Here is a 23,586-nt window from a genome sequence, read left to right as displayed (position 1 = left end):
CAACAGAGGTCATAGAGATACTCTTTAGCTAAACTTCTTGAAATAGAAAGTAAAAATTTATAATTGCCTCAGACATAAAATATGACTGAAGATATATTTAAGTAAGTTCTAAGTGGAGATAGCCGTTGAAATATCCAAGCCATAGACCAGACAAATGAAATATCATGCCAAAAGTCAGAGTCAGAAAGGAAAACTCAAGTATAGGCATCCAAAAGTTGGGTTCATCCACAAATAAAGGGAAAAAATGGACTCGAAGCAAGTATTGAAAAGGAGCTTTAAAAAGTATGAACGAGAACTGCTTAATCAAAAGTACTATGAACCCCTTAGATGGAAACTGAAATGAGTGTAAACACCAAATAGCCTGCCAGCACAAGTGCAAACAGTATTTTTGTTTTTTGTGACTACGACTCGCCGTTTACGATAAAATAACTCAACGTACCGGTAGCTTCCGTCAGGCCAGAAACCTTCTGCCCGTATATGTCTGTCTTGTTCCACGCAAATGTGTACACGAGGTTGACTGCAGCTGGAAACCACTTCTGCACTAGACGGCCTTCAACGGCAACGATGAGATGCACTTTTATCATCCCCAAGGGGACGGTCGCGTGTGTCAGAACGATGCGCAGCAGTGTTTTATATCCTGGTGTTCGGCTGCTGAGGTAGCTCAGTCTCACAAAGCTGGATGGGATCGGGATTTCTTCCTGGACAACCTAATGAACAAAAGTTGGGCATAGTCTTCTAAGTGGACATTACAAGCAGGCAAGGTAATCCCATCAGGAAGCAGCGTGGTTTAACAGATACAGCAAAGGCCTGGGAGTGATGAAGGAACTGAGTTCTAATCCCGGCCCCACCACGTCTGCTGTGTGACCTTGGGCAAGTCGCTTAAATTCTCTGGGCCTCAGTTCCCTCATCTGTAAAATGGTGATTAACAATGTGAGCCCCATGTGGAACAGGAACTATGTCCAACCTGTTTAATTTATATCTACCCCACTGCTTAGAACAGTGCTGGGCACATAATAAGCACTAAACAAGTACCGTGATTAATTATTATTATTATCATCCCCTGTCATCTGGCATATTTAAGGCAACAAAAGCGTGTCTCAGACAGCAACGTGTTGGTCCTCACGTTACTCTGAGGAAGTTGGCAGAAAAGTATATGCCAGTTTTCTCCTTTGACTCTGGTTGCACTTGGTTTCCCTGCTTTGTTTGCCAGGGACTCTCAGGTCAGGAGTATTTTCAGCTCTCTTAACAGGGTTTCAAAATACCTGCTGGGAGTTAAAAAACAGCAACCTGCTGGGCAGAGGGTAATATAGGTGTTCCAGGCTACCAGTCTCTCTCAAACTCACACAGTCTTGCTTGGTATTGTGGTATTGCAGTATTATATTGTGGTATTATTATGAAACTATTTCTGTAATCCGTACCCAAGATAAACTCCCCAAGAATAAGGCCTCCAGCAGCAGTCCCTTCAGGTGACATTTTATGACAAAAATTGTACTTCTCTCAAATTAATCTTTACTGATGCCATCAGACTCATCTCCCTTAGAGATTTAGAATGACCCCAAGGACCAAATTTTAATCAAATTTTAATCAAATTTTTATTTCGCATCTTTGTGCCCAGAAGTATTGAATTCTGGGAACTAGCTCCTCCAAGTTGGCATCTATGGTTTTGAGGCAAACAGCTCCCACAAATGCCTTGACACATTTTGCCCTAAACGGTAGATGAGGAGGGAGAAATCTACCCTTTTTTAATTATGGGCATTTATCTTCTTGCAAACCTATGACTGAAGGTTAAATGAGAGACGTTTATTGCATTCAGATTTGGTATCCACCCTCCCCTGGCCTTCATCTTTGAAGTCGATTCGGGAAAGAGCACACAATTGTAAGAAATGAACAGATTAGAGCTATTCTTTCTTTTATTTGAATCCCCACATTCTCTTTCATCCTCTTCGACCCTCCTCAGCTCTTCCTCTATCTCAGATAGAAGCTAAGTGGCAGTGCATAGCAGTGGAGTCACTGGACATCTGCCAGTACTTGTAGTTAAAGCACATGACATCTGTTGCCAAGGAATCCCTGGTCAATTTATTGTTCCTAAGGGTAGGCGATTCCCTCCTCTTCCCGCTGACTATCCAGCTGTCCCCTTTGTTGCCACCTGACCCTGGTAGAATTCGGACTCCTGGCCCTCCCAAACGGAATGGCGTTAGCCTGACACGTATGACATTATTGCTTAGCATTTCCTTTTCCTAAAAGATGCGACAGCCCAGGTTCTTCGCAAAGCTTTACTACTAAAGAGCAACCCTTCTTAATATGTCTTCAGCCACTAGAGAGTATTGAGGTTCTTTCAATACCTACTTCTCATGGAAAACTCCATTATCATTGCTGATAAAGCAAATGGCATTCTTGGAGTTTTGGTGGGTAGTTTCATCTATCTGTGTTGGGTTGGATCCTCCCCACCTGGAAAGCCTGGGAATTGGCGTGGCCTAGTAGAAAGAGCACGGGCCTGGGAATCAGAGGACCTGGGTTCTAATCCTAACACCACCACTTGCCTGCTGTGTGACTCTGGAGATGTTACTTAACTTCTCTGTGCCTCAGTTCCCACATCTAGAAAATGGAGCTAAATACCTGTGCTTCCTTCTACTTAGTTTGTGACCTCTGTGTGGGATGGGGGTTGGGTCCTACCTGATTAACTCGTATCTACCCCAGCACAAAATAGTGCTGGATGCTTATCAAATACAACAAAAATAGTCATAAGGATAACAACAGTAATAATAAATCCTAATCTACCACCAATGACAGTTGCAGTTTCACCTAATTTGCAGGGTTTTTTTAACAGATCCCCCAGGAATATCGAGGGACTACTGTATTGTTTGGCAGTCTCCACCAGGTAGTATCCATAAAGGTGGAGGTAAATGAGAGTGAGGCAAACCTGTGTTGATAGCTTAATGAAAAGCCTTCTTTGAAGTAAAAAACACAAAACAGCCTCATAACAGAAAGCCACTGTTTCTTCTAAAAACGTCTGGGTTTCCTACAGCTCTTCTTTTCATAACAATAATAAAAATTATGGTATTTATTAAGCCCTTACTACGTGCTAGGCACTATACTAAGCCCTGGGGTGGATAGAAACAAATCGAGTTGGACATAGTCCCTGTCTCACATGGGGCTTACAGTCTCAAACCCCATTTTACAGATGAGGTAACAGGCACTGAGAAGTGAAGTGATTTGTCCAAGGTCACACAGCAGACAAGTGGAAGAGCCGGGATTAGAACCCATGACCTCCTGACTCCCAGGCTGACGATCTATCCACTATACCATGCTGCTGCTTCTTTCTATAGGGTTAGGAAGGGAGCTATTTCAGGAAGTTTGGCAACTGGGATGAATTTTGCTAAACAGTGGAAATTCCTGGGTCCTAAACTCTTTGATATTTAAACATATCCCAAGTTTGTTCCCACAAAATACATTTCACATTTAAATATTTAAATGAATATAGCTTTACCTGCTCTCCCCACAAGGAATTTCATTAAAATGGAGGATAACCTGCTTATTTTGAGGACTGTGATTAGACAGAAGAACCAAATTAAGAAACTGGATATTTTGTGGTAATTACATTTCTCTGGCAAAGATGTGCCACACTCCCTGGTTTTTCCACTAGAATATTTGTCCAAGTTGGTCTGTTTTTCATTTTTATTTTCCATGGTTTTCCCCTATTCTCAGTGGGACACAATGGTTTTCAACATAGAACTCTTTTTCCTACCTGGAGCTCTGGAATGACTGTTCCCCTCTCTGGACAGTACCCGCCAAACGCCGTCAGGGGTGAAGGAAAGACAACAGGGTTTGGGCTGACGAAGCCGGAGATGTCACAGGAAGGTGGATCTGACTTGGCTCTCTGCATCGTGACTTTTTCCACTACGATGAACCTGTTCCACGGGAGCCACAGTGTCCTTTTCTCAGATACGAACGGTGATCGGTCAAAGATTAAGGTGACGGAGATCCCTCCTACGGCTACCAGGTCGAAGCTGAGATGATAAATCAAACACGGCATTAGTCTGAATTTTAGTAAGCAATCAGAAAGGAAAGAGCTATGTTACTCATTATGCTTTTCATCCCCAAACCCCATAGCACTTCTTGAATTTTATGCCATTCTCACTTCTCCATTTCACTCAAATGGAAATTTAGAACCAGAGAGACTCAAGTACTTGCCCAGAGTCATCTAGTCAATGATCACTAGTTCTAACTAGTGAGGAGGAGTGAAATGGCTTCAGTGGAGAGCAGTGAAATACTAGAAGGATAATTTATACCATTCTTTGATTTTCTGCAATGCTTACAGCCACAGGAAATATGTAAACAAGATGATGCATTTTTTAAATGTGCCTGAAATACATTTTGGGTACAAATCATGATAAGAAATCCAAACCAAGACAGAGTATAACACTAATAATAATAATTAGGGTATTTGTTAAGTGCTTATTATGTGTCAGGCGTAGTTCGAAGCGCTGGGGTAGATATAAGCTAATTTGATTGGACACACTCCCTGTCCTACTCGGGGCTCACAGTCTTAATTCCCATTTTACATATAAGGGAACTGAGGCACAGAGAAGTTAAGTGACTTGCCCAAGGTCACACAGCAGACAAGTGGAAGAGTCTACATGAGAACCCATGGCCTTCTGGCTCCCAAGGCCTGTGCTCTATCCATGCTGCTTCTCACATCACAATCTCTTCACACTCTCCATATGACACACTTGAATTACTGTCCATATGACACTGATGTTGTGGGCAGGGAATGTGACTGTTGATTGTTATATTGTATTCTCCCAAGCGCTTAGTGCAGTGCTTTGCACACGGCAAGTGCTCAATATATACTATGGAATGTAGGTGTGTAAAAACCTATCAAATATAGGCAGGTAAATCAGAGGAATTATGGCTCTTGAAAGCCACATAAGTTAAAACGCGAGCTGGGATTAATTTTCTCATATGGACTATGAATCAATCTATGATATTTACGGAGCACTTACTGTGTGCAGAGTACTGCTTGGGAGAATACAACAGAGTTGGTAGACATATTCCCTGCCCACAACAAGCTTACCGTCTAGAGAGGGGAGACAGGCATTGATATAAATAAATGTGTTATAAATATTATATAAATGGATTATGTTATAAAAGGGAGATTGGTTTCTGGACTAAGGTCAAACACAAATTATTTTTAACCAAAATTAACCAGAATCGTAAACTAAATCAATTAGAGATTAAAAAATAGCTTCAAAAATATATTTGCAATGATTCAGAGTATTTCAACGGCAGATTATCTGAGTTTAACTTCATCTCACGTAAAATGGACATGCGGATCCTCCCTTGACTCCTGACGATCAGATAATCACCCTCTACCCGACCACCAATCAATTAATAAATCAATCATATTAAGTGCTTACTGTGCCCAGGGCACTGTACTAAGGGCTTGGGAGAGTTCAAACAAGGTAATAGTCACATTCCCTTCCCCACAATGACCAGCCTCAAATTGCTCCACTCTCTCAACCCTGTTTATACTTTCTCCCCCATCTCAGATTTTAAAATTGTTTTCCTAGTTTCCTGTGGCTATTGTGTCTCTCTCCCCTTCACCACTTGCCATTCTAGACCTAGGGCTATAAATAACCCCTATATTGTAAAGTTGAAACCCATGTGTTGTAAAGCTGAGACAGAATGCCAATTTAGAAATGTTCAAAGTTCCCTTCATCATAGCTTGAAACGTCTCAAGTTGAGGCCTTCCTCTAGCAATCAACTGTAACAATAAATGTAAAATATTGAATTTAAACTGTATATAGTAAATCATTCTATTAAAATGAAACTTTCCAGGCATTCCAGAAGTAAGTGCCTGCCTGAAGATTTCATTTTCATAGCATCATCTACCTATATAATCTAGGGTTGTTCTAAAATCCAGAAACTCAGAGGAAGTATCCTAGAAAGATTTATGAAGTTTCACCTGCTATTTTAAAACAAGGTGGTTGGTACCCTAAGAACAATTTAAGGGATGTAGACAAGCTGGGGGAACAAGGGTCTCTGATTCAGATTCAGGTTCTGGTTTCCAAGTGAACTAGGAAAGCCATTTCCTCTCTCTGGATCTCAGTTGCTTCAATCTTGAATTGGAGATTTTTATTAACCTACTTGGTGTGCTTGGGCATGGGCAGTGAGCGACTCGTGTTCCTCAAAAGAAGGTAGATACAAAAGCACAATGCTTATTTTATTTATGTCATTAACTAAAAAAACGCGTTGGCTTGCAAAAAAAAGACTATTCGGGGACAAAATGATTAAGTTCCAACTCTGCTTTATGTTCAACACTTTGCCTTGCTCCATATAGAAACTCAGCACTGAGAAGTGGAATCAAATTTAGCACTGCCTCAAGCAGTCTGGCTGAAGATTCTTGCAATATGTTGACCCTGCAAGTCATAAAATCATCCATACTGACCCCATCTTCCAATGCTGATTCTAGAAGTACTATTAAATATTTATTTGATCATCTCAAGAACAAATGGACAGGGAGGGTTAATGATCCACAAGCAGTTCCAAATGCTGTCATGGTGAAATAAATAAAATCTAGTCTAATTACAAAGTGTTCGGAATAAAAAGATTGAGCTTGCAACGCACAACTGTAAGCTGATGAAAGAGTTCAAATGTTGGGCTGGGCCAGTGGCCCAAATACCTGAATTCGGCAGTTGACCGAATGTGAGGTTACCACTTGAACCGCACTTAACCGATACCAAGAAAGCGACAAGCACGGACATACAAACTGATCTATCGTTACCCCTGTTACTTTCAGTCCAAATAAAACAGCGGGAGTCTCTTGTTAGCATTTAGGACACACGGTTTTGAACGTGTAAACAATTTTTAGAGCTTGAAGGGATAGCTATAGCTGGAGGGGAGGTTTAGCAGACTTACCAATGGCTGTTATCTGTCATTTGTATACATCTGATTCCAACGGTTAGCTCTGCGGGAGAGCAACTTGGTCTTTTTATGGATTTTTTTTTTTTAACTTTGTGCCTCCTCCAGAGCCTTATAATCTAACAGCAGAATTCCTAATCATTTTGGGACACCGATGTAGCTTTGAAAGGCCCAGTTCAAATCTCTGCTTAGCTGTCTTTTAGTATTTTCTACATCGCAGAAGACTCATTGGAATCTTTTAGATGGTAATAATAGCAGCGTGGGCGGGGAAGCAGCATGACTCTGTGGAAAAAGCACGGGCTTTGGAGTCAGAGGTCAAGGGTTCAAATCTCGGCTCTGTCAATTCTCAGTGGTGTGACTTTGGGCAAGTCACTTCACTTTTCTGTGACTCAGTTCCCTTATTTGTAAAATGGGGATTAAAACTGTGAGCCCCCCGTGGGACAACCTTATCACCTTGTAACCTCCCCAGTGCTTAGAACAGTGCTTTGCACATAGTAAGCACTTAACAAATACCATTATTATTATTATTATTATAGTATTTGTTAAGTGCTTACTATGGGTCAAGCACTGTGCTAGGCACTGGGGTAGATAAAAGGTAAGCAGGTCCCAAATGGGGGTCACAGTCTTAGTATGAGGGAGAAGAGGAGCTCCAAAGTTTTTAATAGGAAGTAAAGTGAAAAGCAGCGTGGCCTAGTGAAAAGAACACAGGCCTGGAAGTTACAGGACCTGGGTTCTAATCCCACCTCTGCCAACTACTTTTTTTCTTCTGATGGCATTTATTAAGCGCTTACTATGTGCAAAGCACTGTTCTAAGCGCTGGGGAAGTTACAAGGCGATCAGGTTGTCCCTTAGGGGGCTCACAGTCTTAATCCCCATTTTACAGATGAGGTAACTGAGGCACAGAGAAGTGAAGTGACTTGCCCAAAGTCACACAGCTGACAATTTGGCCGAGCCAGGATTTGAACCCATGACCTCTGACTCCAAAGCCCGGGCTCTTTCCACTGAGCCACGCTGCTTCTGCTGTGTGACCTTGGGCAAGTCATTTAACTTCTCCATGCCTCAGTTCTCATGTTGTCCCTCCTACTTTGACTGTGAGCCACATGTGAGACAGGGACCGGATCTAATCTAATTAGCCTGTACTTACCCCAGAGCTTAGAAGTGTTTAACACATGACCAAAAAAAAAAACAAAAACCAATAAAGTGTAAAGATCCTGGAAGGGATGTTCTTTTTAGAGTTGAATTCAAATTCAAAATTTCAGGGATGAGGTTAAAAACACTAGTCAGGTCAGGGCTCGTCTAAACTGTTCCCCAACTAATCACCTCTTGGGAAAAGGTGAATGGCATTCAGTCAAAAACTGGTGACGGGCGGGGGGGGGGGGGGGGGGTTTGCGACTGAATTTTAAATTATATAAGGAAAATATTTGCAGAGGTTTTTTCCCAGAGGGTAGGTCCACAAGTAGAAATGGTCTCACAGGGAAATTCCTCCAGAATTACCGTGTTAGAAACTACAAAAAACTATGCTCCTCTCTCTTCCCCTTTCCTCTGCTGCCAAGTTAACTGCTGCTGAGAGCCACAGAAGGCGGCTCCTCACTCCCTTAGGGATGCTCTATCACAGTTCCTGCTGTGTCTTCCCACAGTGCATCCTCTTCTCTCTCCAGCCCACAGTCAGAGGGGTCAAATGATAGGTGGCAAAGACCCAGAGTATAGGGGTACGCAGCGTAGGTGGAAGAGATGTGGGGAGACTGGAAGAGGAGATCAGAACACAAATCATTGTTCAGGGGATTGGCTTGTGGGTTTTCTAGCAGTGAGGAGGTAATTCCACCTCCTGAGACTCAGTCCTACACCAGGGTGAGGTGCTGGATCCGAACGGTGGCAACGAAAGAAGCGAAAACAACTCACCTTCCATCTTGCCGGCTGATAGTGTACCCATAATCACTGTGGTGTAGGAAACTGACATTCACCCCAACCAGAGGGGTCCCGTCCACTGCCGCCACTTGGCCCCGAATGACACAGGCTCGCCTGCAATAGAAAGGAGTCCACAAGTGAAGGGGAGACTGCAGTCTAAAGGGGTAATTGAAGAATAGTAATTAAGTATGGCATTTGTTAAGCACTTACTATGCTCCAAGCACTGTTTCAAGCACTGGGGTAGATACGAGATAATCAGGTTGGACACATTCCCTATCCCACATGGGGCTCACAGTCTCAATCCGCATTTTACAGATGAGGTAACTGAGGCACAGAGAAGATAAGTGACTTCCCCAAGGTCACACAGCAGACAAGTGATGGAGTAGGGATTAGAACCCATGACCTTCTGAGTCCTAGGCCTGTCAACTATGCCATGCTGCTTCTCCACTCTCCAAGAATCCATTCAATCGTATTCAAGCTCTGCTGTGTGCAGAGCACTGTACTAAGAGCTTAGGTGAGTACAATATAACAATAAATAGACACATTCCCTGCCCACAACCAGCTTACAGTCTAGAGGCCAAACTCAAGACCCAGGCTTAGTGAAGCAGCGTGACTCAGTGGAAAGAGCCCAGACTAGGGAGTCAGAGGTTCTAATCCCAGCTCCGCCACTTGTCAGCTGTGTGACTTTGGCCAAGTCACTTAACTTCTCTGGGCCTCAGTTTCCTCATCTGTAAAATGGGGATGAAGACTGTGAGCCCCATGTGGAACAACTCTGATTACCTTGTATCCCCCCAGTGCTTAGAACAGTGTTTGGCACATAGCAGGCACTTAACAAATACCAACATTATCACTGAACACTTTAGGAACGACATCGAGAACATTTAAGACCCGTGAGCGGCAACTATTCCAGGAAGCCCATTAGAAACCCATTTCCTTCAGAAGGTTCACCACTTAGATAGCCCAGATTATTACAGGTATTGAACCTTGATCCAGTGGGAATGACCCCTGCTTTCAAGATTATTGGGCATTTTAAGGGGAAAGGATTGAGAAGGGAGAAAAGATGGGCTTGCTGGGGTTACCTTATTTCCTACACTGTGAAGTAACACCTTTCGGCAGAAACGGAAAGGCAAGAAGTATCAGAATTTAAAAATAATTTTGGACTAACAGGGAGTCCACTGAAGTGTTGACCCAAATCATCTTTCACCACACCCACTGGCACAATCTACAGGCCAATCGACAAATTTAAGGTGGTGTTTCCAATCGCTAGTCTTTGGGCGAGATGACTGGGTGCCAAGTACTGTGACTGGGATGCCAGTATCTGACCTCATTGAAGGGGCACCAATATACCCTTCTAGGTCTGCCGAGACACTTCTGGCTCTGCCTGGATATGCCAAATAACCCCAGATACCTCACCCAGATTTCCTGTCTCTCTATTCAGCCATCCACACCCTGCCTGGGACTAGAGAAGCTGTGTGGCCTAGTGGAGAGAGCATGAGCCTGGAAGACAGAAGGACCTAGGTTCTAACCTTGGCTCTGCCACCTGTCTGCTGTGTGATCATGGTCCGGCCTCTAGGCCTCAGTTACCTCATCTGGAAAATGGGGATTAAGATTGTGAGCCCCATGTGGGACAGGGACTTGTGTCCAGCCTCATTAGCTCATGTCTATCCCAGAGCTGAGAACAGTGCCTGACACATAGTAAGTGCTTAACAAAATACCATAAGAAAAAAAAGTGGTTAAAACCCTTACAGGTAATTATGGATAATTACAGCCCCATGTGGGACTTTATTACCTTGTAACTACTCCAGCGCTTAGTACCGTGCTTAAGTAAGCACCTAACAACTATCAGAATTACTATTATTATTATTATTATTATTATCTGAAATGACGGATGAGGAAATGTAGGCTCAATGAAAAGAGCCAGATGGGTACAACCGATTCTGAGTTTAGCACTGACATTGACAAGTCTCTTTAGTCAAGGCTAGTCCTATTAACCCTACCCAAATGCGTCTAGACTGGTCCCAGAATGAAAAAAAAAATACTCTCAAAATAATATCTTGATGCATAAAGATTAAATAAGCCAGAAGTACGCTGATAGAACCTCCCACGAAAAAAACCACAGGAATTTTAGAAAAAGGGAACGTGAAAGAGATTCATGGCAGTAAAACCATGATATTTGAAAAATTCTTTGGGATTGTGCTTCATGTCAAACATCACTGTCTTTTCTTATTTAATGCAGAGGTAGTCCAGGCCTTCAACAGGGGACCCTAACCCTTTGATGGTCTCTAATTTCTTTTGAACAGTGTTTGACTATAGTTTTTCAGAAGCAGTGTGGTTTAGTGGAAAGAGCACGGGCTTGGGAATCAGAGGTCATGGGTTCTAATCCCAGCTCCGCTATTTGCCAACTGTGAGACTTTGGGCAAGTCACTTAACTTCTCTGTGCCTCAGTTACCTCATCTGTAAAATGGGGATTAAGACTGCGAGCTCCACGTGGGGCAACCTGATTACCGTCTCTCTCCCCCAGTGCTTAGCACAGTGCTTGGCACATACTAAGCACTTAACAAATGCTTTCATTATATTATTATTATTGTTATTATTTATTCCACAATAATCTAGACATTGTGTCATTTCATCAGTGGCACCAGACTCAAAGCCTAGTTCATGTCATTTTAGTATGCCTTGTGACAGATACAGAACTGTCTTTTTTCTTTAACATCTTTTTTTCTTGTTCAAATTAGATTTATCAACCAATCCATTGTATTTATTGAGTGCCTCGTGTGCAGAGCTCTGAACTGTCTGTTTGAGAAGCCCTCATAAAGATCATCATTATTCTGTGCATTTTCCTTATAGTTTTCTCTTCATTCATCCTGTTTCTCCTTCTGGGTAAGCTTATCTTTCAACTTTTTTGTTCCCTAATATTTCTCATAATTTATGAGGCTCATAGATTTGTGTGTTAACGACTCATCAAAAACATCATTCTTCAGGACATTGCCTTCACTTGTTCGCCTTCACATTCATTTTTGTTCCTTCTCATTCATAAAGCCTGCAGACCTGTCTTTAAATGCCTCTCCTTTATTCCTCATATTTCATAATCCACAAGGATTTACAGTATGTGATAAGGCCTCATAAAATGCATTATTCTACATCAATCTGCATTGAACTCTCTTTGTAATGTATTAGACTTTAAATGTTCTAGGCTTCCTTATATCTCACACCATTTGTCCCCATTATTTACATACTCCACATTGTCCATTTAGCATAAGAATAACTCTTACCTCTCTGTCTGGATTACCAGTATTTACTTTAATCTTCAACCAACAACGGGTGGCCAGGCCCAATGTAAATTTTAAACATTTAGTGAGGGTATTCGAGAATTGTTTTTGATTGACGATAATCTTGATTGGAGCCAAAGTAAGAGAGCTTTGGGAAATCCCCTTAGTAAGCACATGCTCCATTTTCAGAATCAAGCTTTTGAGTCCTCATTTACCAGGGTTCTGTGGCTCATAATAATAATCATAATAATAATGGCATGTATTAAGTGCAAAGCACTGTTCTAAGCGCTGGGGAGGTTACATGGTGATCAGGTTGTCCCACAGGGGGCTCACAGTCTTAATCACCATTTTACAGATGAACTGAGGCACAGAGAACTTAAGTGACTTGCCCAAAGTCACAAAGCTGACAATTGCTGGAGCTGGGATTTGAACTCATGAACTCTGACTCCAAAGCCCGGGCTCTTTCCACTGAGCCAGGCTGCTTCATAAGACCCTCAGGGATCATTTTCTAGTCTTGGTTTTATCATTTCCTGCGTATTTTACGAGCCCATCGCTTAAGGGGCGTTCTTCCACACATCCTCGTCAGATCATCGGATCACGGTTTTTCGGCTTCGACTGTACTCTCCTGAGCCCCTTCTCAGTGAGTCCTTAATAAATATTATTACTACTACCGTAACTGTTACGAGTATTTATCCATTCGGACCCTCAGGGATGGTGGCAAGGGTGGAGGGCGGATGTCCGAATTAGGCCTGAATGCAGATTCAAAGGGAGGAAACAGGCAATAAGCTGCCTTGTTCGTTTGACTAAGAATCTGAAAATCCTCAATGGGTGGATTTTCAAAGAATGTGGGTTTTAAAGAGGACTGAAGGCTATTTCCATTTGACCCTACTGTTAGTAAAGGGGTTCTCCTTTGGACCAGGTAGGGTATACCTATGTGACTCTGAAAGGAGACCCTTCCCTCTCAGTCTCTTTTACAGGTTCCTCTCTGCCTCCCACCCTCTTGGCAGTGGAAGTCTCTCAAAGCTCAGTCCCATTATCTTCTCCATCTAGACCCACTCACTTGGAGAGCTCATTAGCTCCCACTACTTCCCCATTACTAGCCAGGGAATATGTCTAACATCTCTGTTGTGATTTACTTTCTCAAGAGCTCGGTCCAAGGCTCTGCCCAAAGGGCGGGCTTAAGAAATACCATTGATTGAATGATTGGGTGAGTTGTGGTTTGTCAGATATGAAGGAAGGGGGAGTTTCAGGTGGGTCTGGGAGAGACAAGAATGAGGCACAGTGTGTAGATAAGCTTGCGAGGAATGAAGACCATGAGCTGGGGTGCACTGGGAGAAGGGAGTGGCTAGGTTGGAGGCAGAGAAGTAATTAATAACAATAAAGATAATAATGACGGTATTTGTTAAGCGCTTACTATGTGCCAGGCAAACTGCCTCAAAGTCAATGGTCAGAAGTTTCTGTTTGAAGGTTAGAGGAAAAGGCAAGTGCAGGTTTCTGAGGAATGCTGAGATGTGTGCAGAACAATGTTTTAGAAATATGATTCAAGCCACAGACACAAGCATAGGAGGGAGAAGAGATTGGAGAAGGGAGATCAGCCAAGAGTTTGCTGCAAAATTCATGTTGATCTATGACAAGGGCCTGGATCAGCCCACTAGCTATTTGAATGGAAAAGAGGAGGCAGGTCCTAAAAATGTTTCAGAGGAAGAAAATTAAAACTGTAGTAATTAACTAAATATGGAGGTTGAAAGTGAGGGGAAACTCAAGGATAATTAATGTGTGGCCAGGTTATGGCCTTGAGATTCAGGGAGAGACGGGGAAGGTGGTGGTGTGGTTAAATGTCATGGGACAATGTTGTGGGAGAAAGGATCTGGGAGGGAAGTTGAGGAATTCAGATTGGGACATAGTAAGTTTGAGGTACCTGAAAGCAGGAGGAAATGTGAGACTACAGAGAAGGAGAGAGGCTAGGCCTAGTGAGGTAGATTTGAGAGTCGTCAACAGAGAGACGGTAGTTGAAGTTTTTGAACAGAAGAACTCAAAATTTGGCCTTCAATTCTGCCTACCCCTGTGCCTCAAATAAAATACCTAAGTAGATAACAGTCCAACATCATCAACATGGTGCTCTGAATATTGTTTTCTGAGTATTTTCAATTATTTACATATTATAGGCATAACACTCTGTAATAATGATGATGGTATTTGTTAAGTGATTACTGTGTGTCAAGCACTGTTCTAAGTGCTTTGGTAGATACAAGATAATCAGGTTGGACCCAGTCCCTATCCTACACGAAGCTCGCAGTCTTCATCCCCATTTTACAGATGAGGTAACAGGTGTAGAAAAGTGAAGTGACTTGTCCAAGATCATGCAGCAGAAAAGTGGCAGAACTCAGGTCCTTCTAACCCCTAGGCCCATGCTCTATCCACTAGGCCAGGCTGCTTCCCTGTTCTTTTCCTCCCTGTAGAGAAAGAACTACCAGATGTACGTGTGCATGTTTGTTCTACAGCCTGATGCTTTCCACAATCATCTCTCCATGGGCAAAAATTGAATAACCTTCGTTTCCCTGAACTTTTATAAAAGAGCCTCAAACTCAATTATTAGGGAGCTAAGCAATATGCTGGCAGTTAGGAAACTATACTCAACTATACCTTGAAAAATGGGAGGGACAGAATATCTATCAGGAACTTGTCTTTTTCTCTATATTCTGGAGAATACGAATTGCTGGCAACCTACCTAGTTGTCACCACTGCCTCGATTTGTAATTCTCCAGGAATTACATTTCAGGGAACTCCATGGCTGATTTCTCTAGCTGGTTGGCCCAAAGAGGGAGTAATTCTAACCAAGTTCCGGTACACTTTACTGAGCAACTGATTTAACTAAGTTGCCTGTTCACAGCTGTGATTCAAAATGTGTAATACTTTCTCTATTTGCTACTGTCTGTGCATTCTCAAATTATTGGTAGACTTCATCATCTCTTTGCTTCATTCTTTTATTTCCTTATTTGTTGTTGCGGGTCTTTTGGGTCAGATTTCCAAAGCTCATTCAACACCTCAGGGGACAAGATTAAATTCTAGCAAGGAACTTGCATCAAAAACTAGACTGAAAATAAAATTGGTGAAAAAATTGTAACTTACTGCATTAAATTTATTATTAAAATCTTCAAGAAACAAAATTGGGCTCAAGGCTGGGGAGTTAGAGAAGCCATGTGGCTTAGTGCCAGGAGCACGGGCTTCGGAGTCAGAGGCTGTGGTTTCTAATCCTGGCTCTGCCACTTATCAGCTGTGTGACTTTGGGCAAGCCACTTCACTTCTCTGTGCCTCAGTTACCTCATATGTAAAATGGGGATGTAGACTGTAAGCCCCACGTGGGACAACCTGATCACCTTTTATCTACCCCAGTGCTCAGAACAGTGCTTGGCATATAGTAAGTGCTTACCAAATACCATCATTATCATTATTATTATTGTACAAACACACTCATTAGAATTCATGGGCCTCATTGCTTAATTCTCAAATGTAAATATAGTTTGGGAGAAAAATGTAATTGTCAGTCAGTCAATCGTATTTATTGAGTGCCTACTATGTGCAGAGCTCAGTACTAAATACCTGGGAGACTCAGTTACCTCATTTGTAAAATGGGGATTATGAATGTAAGCCCTATGTGGAACAACCTGATTACCTCGTATCTACCCCAAAGCTTAGAACGATGCTTGGCACATAGTAAGTGCTTAACAAATACCATTATTATGTTATTATTATAACCTTGCTTCTGCTAACAACAGGAGAGCTCTTTTGTAGGAAATTATTTCAAAGTCAAGGATCTGACCATTCTGCCTTTCCCCAACTTAATAATCATGAAGGTCTGTATTCAAAATAGTCCTAATCAAGAGCTAGTAATTGGACCCCGGGATAGAGTCGAGGACATTCTGGATTCTTTCTCCAGCTCTCTCAGAGACTTGCCCCTTAGCCATGTGAAAGTCCCGTAAAGAAAGGGAGACATAATGTATTCATTTGGGATGAAGGATTAAGATATAGCACTTCTCTGGTTTTCCCTCCTTTCCCCAACAAATTCGGCTGTTAGGACTTAAGGAATGGCCTTGCTATCCTTGCCTTATAGATAGAAGGGCAGAGTCCTCTAGTTGTAGCATTTTAGAATCTCTGCTTTGGCTATTAACTCTTTCAGGCCATTAGGCTTCCCTAACTAATTTACTGCTCCATCTGACTAAAGAGGACTCATGAAATTAATGCTCCAGCCTAAATGACTAATTTACAACCAGAATCTGCCCCACTATAATCTTACACTGATCCTTTACTCCTAATATTTATATATTTCACTTGATTATTTTAGATTAGTCAATAAATTTATATTCTCTAACTGCATGTCATTTTCTAATATATATCTCCCCCAGAATGGCACCAATGTTAATGCATATGTCACTTCCAGAATGCTATAAAAATGCCTATATCAACAACTGCTATTTCATTTTTCTTTAAATACGGCAGACCGACTGAATCCTTCTGGCTTGTGGCTAGTCCAAAGGAATAGTCCATAAGAGAAGCAGCGAGGCTCAGTGGAAGGAGCACGGGCTTGGGATCCAGAGGTCATGGGTTCTAATCCCGGCTCTGTCACTTGTTAGCTGTGTGACTTTGGGCAAGTCACTTAACTTCTCTGTGCCTCAGTTACCTCATCTGTAAAATGGGGATTAAGACTGTGAGCCCCACGTGGGACAATCTGATCACCTTGTATCCACCCCAGTGCTTAGAATAGTGCTTTGCACATAGTAAGCGTTTAACAAATGCCATCATCTTCATAAGAGGAGGCTAACATCGACAGTTTCTGGGCTCACTGAAGTCGGCACTTGCTCCCTCAATAATATTTAATGAGCATATCCTGTGCAGAACACTGGGCTAAGCGCTTGAGGAGTAAAATACAACCCACTACAATACACTCCATTTTGGTAATGGAATAATAGAAAATATAGATTGGGGGCTTTTTTTAAATATGGTTATTTGCCCCTGGTTAGAGATATTTCTAGTGAAACAAAAGGAAAACATTAGCCCCAATTTAAGTTGGCTTTTTCCTATATTGGATGCTTGAGATGACAGAGAAATTAGATAAAAATCATGTGACTTTTATGCAGGAAGAAAACCACAATCAGATTTGCCTCTGTGGCCCTTGAAAAACCTGATTTGAATGAACATAGGCTTCTTTTTTAAAACAGTATTTTTAAGCACTTACTATGTGCTAAGCACTGTTCCAAATGCTGGGATAGATACAAGCTAATCATGTTGGACACAGTCCATGTTCCAAGTGGGGCTTACAGTCTTCATCCATTTTACAGATAAGCCAGACTGCTTCTACATAGTGGGCTTCCTGTGGATACCAAAAAATCCCAAAACACACTAAATGATTTTGGCAAGTAACAGCTGCACTAATAGCGAGTGTTGCCCAAGATAGACAACTGTTCATGGTGCAATTCAAGATGCTCTTCCCCATTAGTGATGTGGGGTAAAGTGCGTACCTTTGCAAATTACTAGTTCCAATTAGTTCAGTGAACTCCTGTTTTGCATACTTATAAAAACCTTTCATATTATTAATAGTGATTAAATGCTGAGGTCCTCAAAATTAATAATGCTTCTGTTCAACTATCTGCATTGTTGCAAAGTATTATGCCATGCAGGGCACGTAGAGTTTTTTGGTTACTCTGCAGTCCCATCTGAGGTAAACCTGGGCAACAAAATAAACCCCATTCATTTATGAAAATATGCAAAGATTCTGCAGAGGTAAGACTACATGGGGGATTTTTGTTGCATTGAAACTCGTGAGCCTGAACAGAAGTCAGGAATTTCTGAATCACTACAGGTCACCAAAAGGGGAAAATTCAATACATTTGCAGGTTGCCGCTCCAGCAAACTTGCTTGCGAGCAGGAAAAACACCCCTTAAGTTTTGCAACAATGAAGGCTGAGTTAACTGCTCTCTGCTGCTGATTAGTAAATCATCTAAACGCTAAATAATTCACTTTTGGTTGTCTGAGACGATGGGAAGGCTCATTAGCTAACCCTCTCAATAGAAATTCTTCTGCCTGGAAAATTAAGTCTCTTGCGGACCCTCTTCTCTCCACTTCCCTGAATCCTACACCTTAGGGTACACAAAAGGTAACAGACCTGGTGATAATTCAACTGTAGGAATCACAACCTGCCCAATCAGCACCAGGAGACCGAGTCTTTGGTCCGGGTAGGTAACGAACCAATTACTCATTCTTGAGGAATCTGAGTCGCTTGCTTGGCTCTGTTCCCTACCAGACCAAAGTGAATTATTCATTGCAAACTTGCTAAGACCCATCACCATTAGCTCCAATTGGTCTCAACAGCCAAAGCGAGCATTCGTGTAAGAATTCCCTGAAAACCACCATCTGGATTAAAAAAAAAAAATCACTCCTAGATGACTTGGTTCATTCCAGTGGTTATTTTTCTATCCATTTGCTCCAAGACACATTAGTTGATCCAAAAGGAAAAATCAGGCATGTCTGCATAAAGTTTCATCCTGCAGAACAAAGCCCTATGTCGAGACACATATCTCTACTTTTAAAAATCTACTTGCAATTTCCCTAGAAAAAATACAAATAACTAGGACCTAGGGGAGAGCACTGTATCCTTAATACACATTTTCTTTCCTCTGAAAAATGCAAACAACTCTGGTGGAACTCAATTCGAATTTCAGAGATCTCAGAAGCAACAGCTACTGCGTATAATTTAACGGGGGACCTGCAAAGCAGAATAATAATTTACCTGCACCTGGCCAATACACTGCAAAAGCCTCAGCACACCAGATGAAGGGCATTAACTTTATTCAAGTAATAGGCTTGCTCTCACTGTCGACTGCAGCTACCAGCAAACTCCACTGATGCGTGAAGTTGATCCACAGGGGCTCAGATTAGTCTTCACTTTTCTACGTTTTCAAAATTTCATGCTCTAAGTCACAAGGCACAATTCTTTCCTCTCATGTCTCAACCTACAAGAGGATCCAATGCATCACGATAACACTTCCCTTTTAGTATTTGTTTGTACAACTGCCCGTCGTGCCTTACATATATTTATCCCAACCCAGGATGCAGTGGACAATTACAGAATCAAGTGACTCATTGTTGTCATTACTACAGCGCCTGGAACATGGCAGTACTGTTCCAGTTTCATTCTTTCACTGCCAAATAAGGATATTTTATGGTTCAAATAGCCCTTGTGCATTGTAACCTCTCAGAAAACCATCCAAGGGTTGGGAGAAATCTCTCAAAATGAGAGATGATTGCCCAAACCTATAGAAGTAGAGAAGTCTGGTAGAATCATTTTTAATCAATCAATTGTATTTACTGAGAACTTACTATATCCAGGACACTGTACTAAGTACTTGGAAGAGTACAATACAGAAGAACAGATCTTTCTCCTGCATTTTTTATGGTATTTGTTAAGCACTTATTATTTGCCAGGAACGGTACTAAACACTGCGGTAGATAAGAGCCGATCAGTTTGGACACAGTCCCTGTCCCACCTGGGGCTCACAATCTTAATCCCCGTTTTACAGATGAGATAGCCGAGGCACAGAGTAGTGAAGTGACTTGCCCAAGGTCACACAAGGAACAAGTCGAGGAGTCAGGATTAGAACCTAGGTCCTTCTGATTTCTAGGCCTGTACTGTTTCTACTACACCATGCTACTTCTAGGCCTATTAAAGGAAGAAGAAGGTCAGGTCTGCCCAATAATGAAAAACATTGAAAAAAAACCCTTAGACTTTGGAAAGGTTATAGTTTCAGTCCAGATACAGCAAAGTGCTCAAACTGAGGGCGGAGAAGCAATAATCTTTGTGAGCACTACCCATCTCTTGTTTCCAACCCTCAATGACCCTGAGCAAAACCCAAAGGAATTTAAAGTACCATCATTTCTAAAATGCCATTTTCACTTTGTTGAGTCACTTGAAAGAAGCTTCATGGAAAAAAAACCAACATCTTTACCATCTGTAGCGGGGTTTGCAGAAGAACTTCGTTATTTTCTGAAGGTATGGGGTGGGAAGGAGAGCCCGAAAGACTCCCGGGCCCAGAAGGAGGCCTTTTTTAGTTGTCCTAGCTATTCATTCATTCAATCGTTTATTGAGCACTTACTGTGTGCAGAGGACTGTACTAAGCGCTTAGCTATGACCTCTAGAGTCTGCACAACGGCATTACGCACAATCGAACAGAACTCCACCAGCTGTCAGCTGTGTGACTTTGGGCAAGTCACTTAACTTCTGTGGGCCTCAGTTACCTCATCTGTAAAATGGGGATGAAGACTGTGAGCCCCATATGGGACAACCTGATTACCTTAGATCTACCCCAGGGCTTAGAACAGTGCTTGGCACATAGTGAGTGCTTAACAAATACCATTATTATTATTATTAACCAACATATTTCTGGGAGGAAGGCCTCTGATAAAGAATAACCACATCCCGGCACCAGGTGCAGAATGGCCCAACTTCAGGAATGTAGTTCTTATTTTATTAATAATAATAAATAATAATAATAATAGTGGTTGTAAAGCACTTACTGTGTGCCAGGCACTGTACTAAGCACTTGGGCTTGGTTACCCTTCTGCCAGCTACTGTACTAAGCCACGTAGGGCTCACAGTCTCAATCTCCACTGTGTCCAGATGAGGTATGTGAGGCACAGAGAAGTGACGTGAGTTGCCCAAGGTCACACAGCGGACAAGTGGCAGAGCTAGGGTTAGAACCTATGACCTTCTGACCCCCAGGCCCATGTTCTATCCACTACGCCATGCCGCTTCCTCTTATGAAGAGGACGGTTACACATCATAGAGCAAAGACAAACCCACACATCTGGACTTGGTCGAGAAGATACTTCCCAAGGCGATAACGCGCCCATAGCTTCCTCCCTGTATTGCTGTGTGGGAAAACGACAAGCCCAAGCCACACTTTTAACTGGCTCATAAAAATATGTTGCTGACTCCTTGCTACTGAGACTCATCATGGACCTTTTGGAGCCACCCCTGGCCGCCATGAACGTTTTGCAAAATCTTTGGGTCTCCTTCTGCCGTTTGGAGCTTTAGTAGGCGCTCTTCCGCCTTCTGAATAAATAAGCTAAGCACCCACCTGCCATCCACTTCATTCAATCGTATTTACTTAGTGCTTACTGTGTACAGAGCACTGTATCCACTTGGTGTGGTGGCTCTAACTCTCGGGTATCGCTCTGAAAACCAGTTATGCCGTCCAAATATCAATCAATCAATCAATCGTATTTATTGAGCGCTTACTGTGTGCAGAGCACTGTACTTGGGAAGTACAAGCTGGCAACATATAGAGAAAGTCCCTACCCAACAGTGGGCTCGCAGTCTAGAAGACTAAATATGAAGAATAAAATATGTATTTTAAAGTAAGCTCAAATAGTTATAAGAATTCAAGCGTATATTTATGTGTGCATTATATACAATAGCATTTTTTGCCATCTTCCTGACACAATGAAAATCTCCATCTTTAACCTCACTATTAAAGTACGGGGCATATCCTATGTAACAGCAGTTCTCATCAACGTTTTCTTCAAATATCTCAATACTTATTTCCAGGAAATGCCCAGTGACACTGGAATGAAAATAGGGAACACCACAAATGACAGAAAAGAATCCACTTGCTCAAGAACTCCAAGCTTAGTCATTTGCCCTCCCACCATTTTCCCTTTCTCCAGGGATCCACCTTGAACATTTTAGCACCTGAAAAATCAATATTTCCACTCAAAGAATAAAAAAATAAGACTTTCAGGAACTCCCAAGAAGGATCCCAGACAATGGCCAACTGAAATTAATCCTCAATTTATGAGGACTTATTTCTCACATCATTAGGGGTGGAATATATGTTTTTGAAATTTTTAAGGAGCTAATTTATTGGGAAATGGGCTTGCCATCTTAACCATTCTGTTGGTTCTGCTTGGAACTCTCATGGTAGCATTAATCAAAAAACATGTAATCGGCATGAATAATCAGTGGGACTGGGAATAGCCCAACTTCCTGAAGAAACAGTTTATTATAAGATAACTGTGATTTATAATTGCTTGATTAGAAAAAAAACTAATGCTGGTCTGAATGATCAAATAACGTACCTGCTATCAAAGGAGACTTCTCCAGGAATGACATGAGTACTGTCCTTGCCGATGAGGAATCTGATGCGGTCATAGAAGAGGCTTGGAGGATGCTGAGAATAAAGAGGCTGACTTTGCTGAATGAGGTCAAGAGGGTCAGGTGAGCCTTGGCAGAGAGGACTCGCATAGCAATTGCCTTGCTGACAACAATCAGGGTCCACACAGTCAGTCAAACCATCTGGAAAAGCAGGAAAAAAAACCCAAATAAACAAAAACAATTCAGCTTAGGAGAAGTAAAGAAAAATAAATTAAGATGACTGCTTACACATGTTTTCAGCAGGGAATCTCATCAGTTTGCTAGGCTTTCATGAAATGTAATAAGAGTATACTAAGGTTAAAATACACTCTTTTCTGAGGAGCTCAATATGTATCAAATCCATTATTTAATCTCAAGTGATTCCTGATCTGTGAATTTTTTAAAAAGCACTTCCTATCCCATATATCCAATGGGGAAACTGGGGCACAGAGAAATTAACTAAACTTGCTCAAGGCCATTCTGTTAATGAGTCACAGACCGAGGACCGAAAGATATCTTCTGACCCTTTGTCTACAAGCTCCTTCTTCTACAGTTTCTGGTCCCTGGCCGATAATTGGAGTAAAGAGAACTGCCGAAACATTTACCCATTAAACAAACAATTAAAAAAAACTATGTTTTGTAGCTGTCTTCAGAGAGTACAAAGATGAGAGTTGGATATTGCAGGCTTTTGGAGTGTGGCATTCCAATGATGCTCAGAGGTGGCATTTGTGGCCATTAACTATGTGTGAGGCCATTAGAATAAGGCACCAAGTGAATCATGAGTTCAAGAAATGGCAATGCCTTTTTTCTTCACTTTCTCTAAAGTTTTTGCAGACAAAAAACAAATCTGGATCAGGCAGCATTGGGAAATTAACTATCACAGCCTTGAAAATAATCCTGGCCTATTGGTTTACGGGTTAAGGAAATCAGGGAGAGGATTGCAAACAAGTAAAATGAAATATGTGGCTCCCGGGGTATGGTTTTTAGGGGAATCTGAGGTGGGGTTGGAGGGGGACTGTGTGCAGTTCCGGCAAACTTATGGTTTACATTTCTACCAAGAGAAGTGGCTGCATTGTGGTGATGGTCAGGGCAAAAGGAATAGATCGCAGCAGACTGCTGGAAAATACTGGTGACCACGTATAGCTTTTGCAGCCCAAAAATTTTGAAAACTCTTTCCAAATTACCCTAAGAACCAAAATTTCTTACCTGTTAAATTAAACAGAGAGCCGAAATGCAGACACTTTGCAGATAAGTGCTGGTATTTGTCTATGCTGGTATTTTATGTGTCGAAACCCACTTTGGAAT

The 23,586-nt window shown here is 41.9% G+C and overlaps 1 protein-coding gene across 2 annotated transcripts in view; it reads right to left on the bottom strand.

Annotated features, from left to right (window-relative positions):
- TENM1 (teneurin transmembrane protein 1) overlaps positions 1-23,586 on the bottom strand; it is an 849,492-nt gene that overhangs the window by 137,244 nt on the left and 688,662 nt on the right. For both annotated transcript variants that reach the window (XM_038747613.1, XM_038747612.1), the window contains exons 15-18: positions 22,227-22,443; positions 8,821-8,940; positions 3,746-4,007; positions 440-707 (exon numbers count right to left, since the gene is read on the bottom strand). In XM_038747613.1, coding sequence (XP_038603541.1) covers positions 440-707; positions 3,746-4,007; positions 8,821-8,940; positions 22,227-22,443 — 867 coding nt within the window. The remainder of the gene's footprint in view (positions 1-439; positions 708-3,745; positions 4,008-8,820; positions 8,941-22,226; positions 22,444-23,586) is intronic.

This window comes from Tachyglossus aculeatus, chromosome 6 (assembly GCF_015852505.1).
Source record: "Tachyglossus aculeatus isolate mTacAcu1 chromosome 6, mTacAcu1.pri, whole genome shotgun sequence".
NCBI lineage: Eukaryota > Metazoa > Chordata > Mammalia > Monotremata > Tachyglossidae > Tachyglossus > Tachyglossus aculeatus.
The sequence above is the reverse complement of the archived record's forward strand: the minus strand, read 5'-3'. Positions and strand labels throughout refer to the sequence as shown.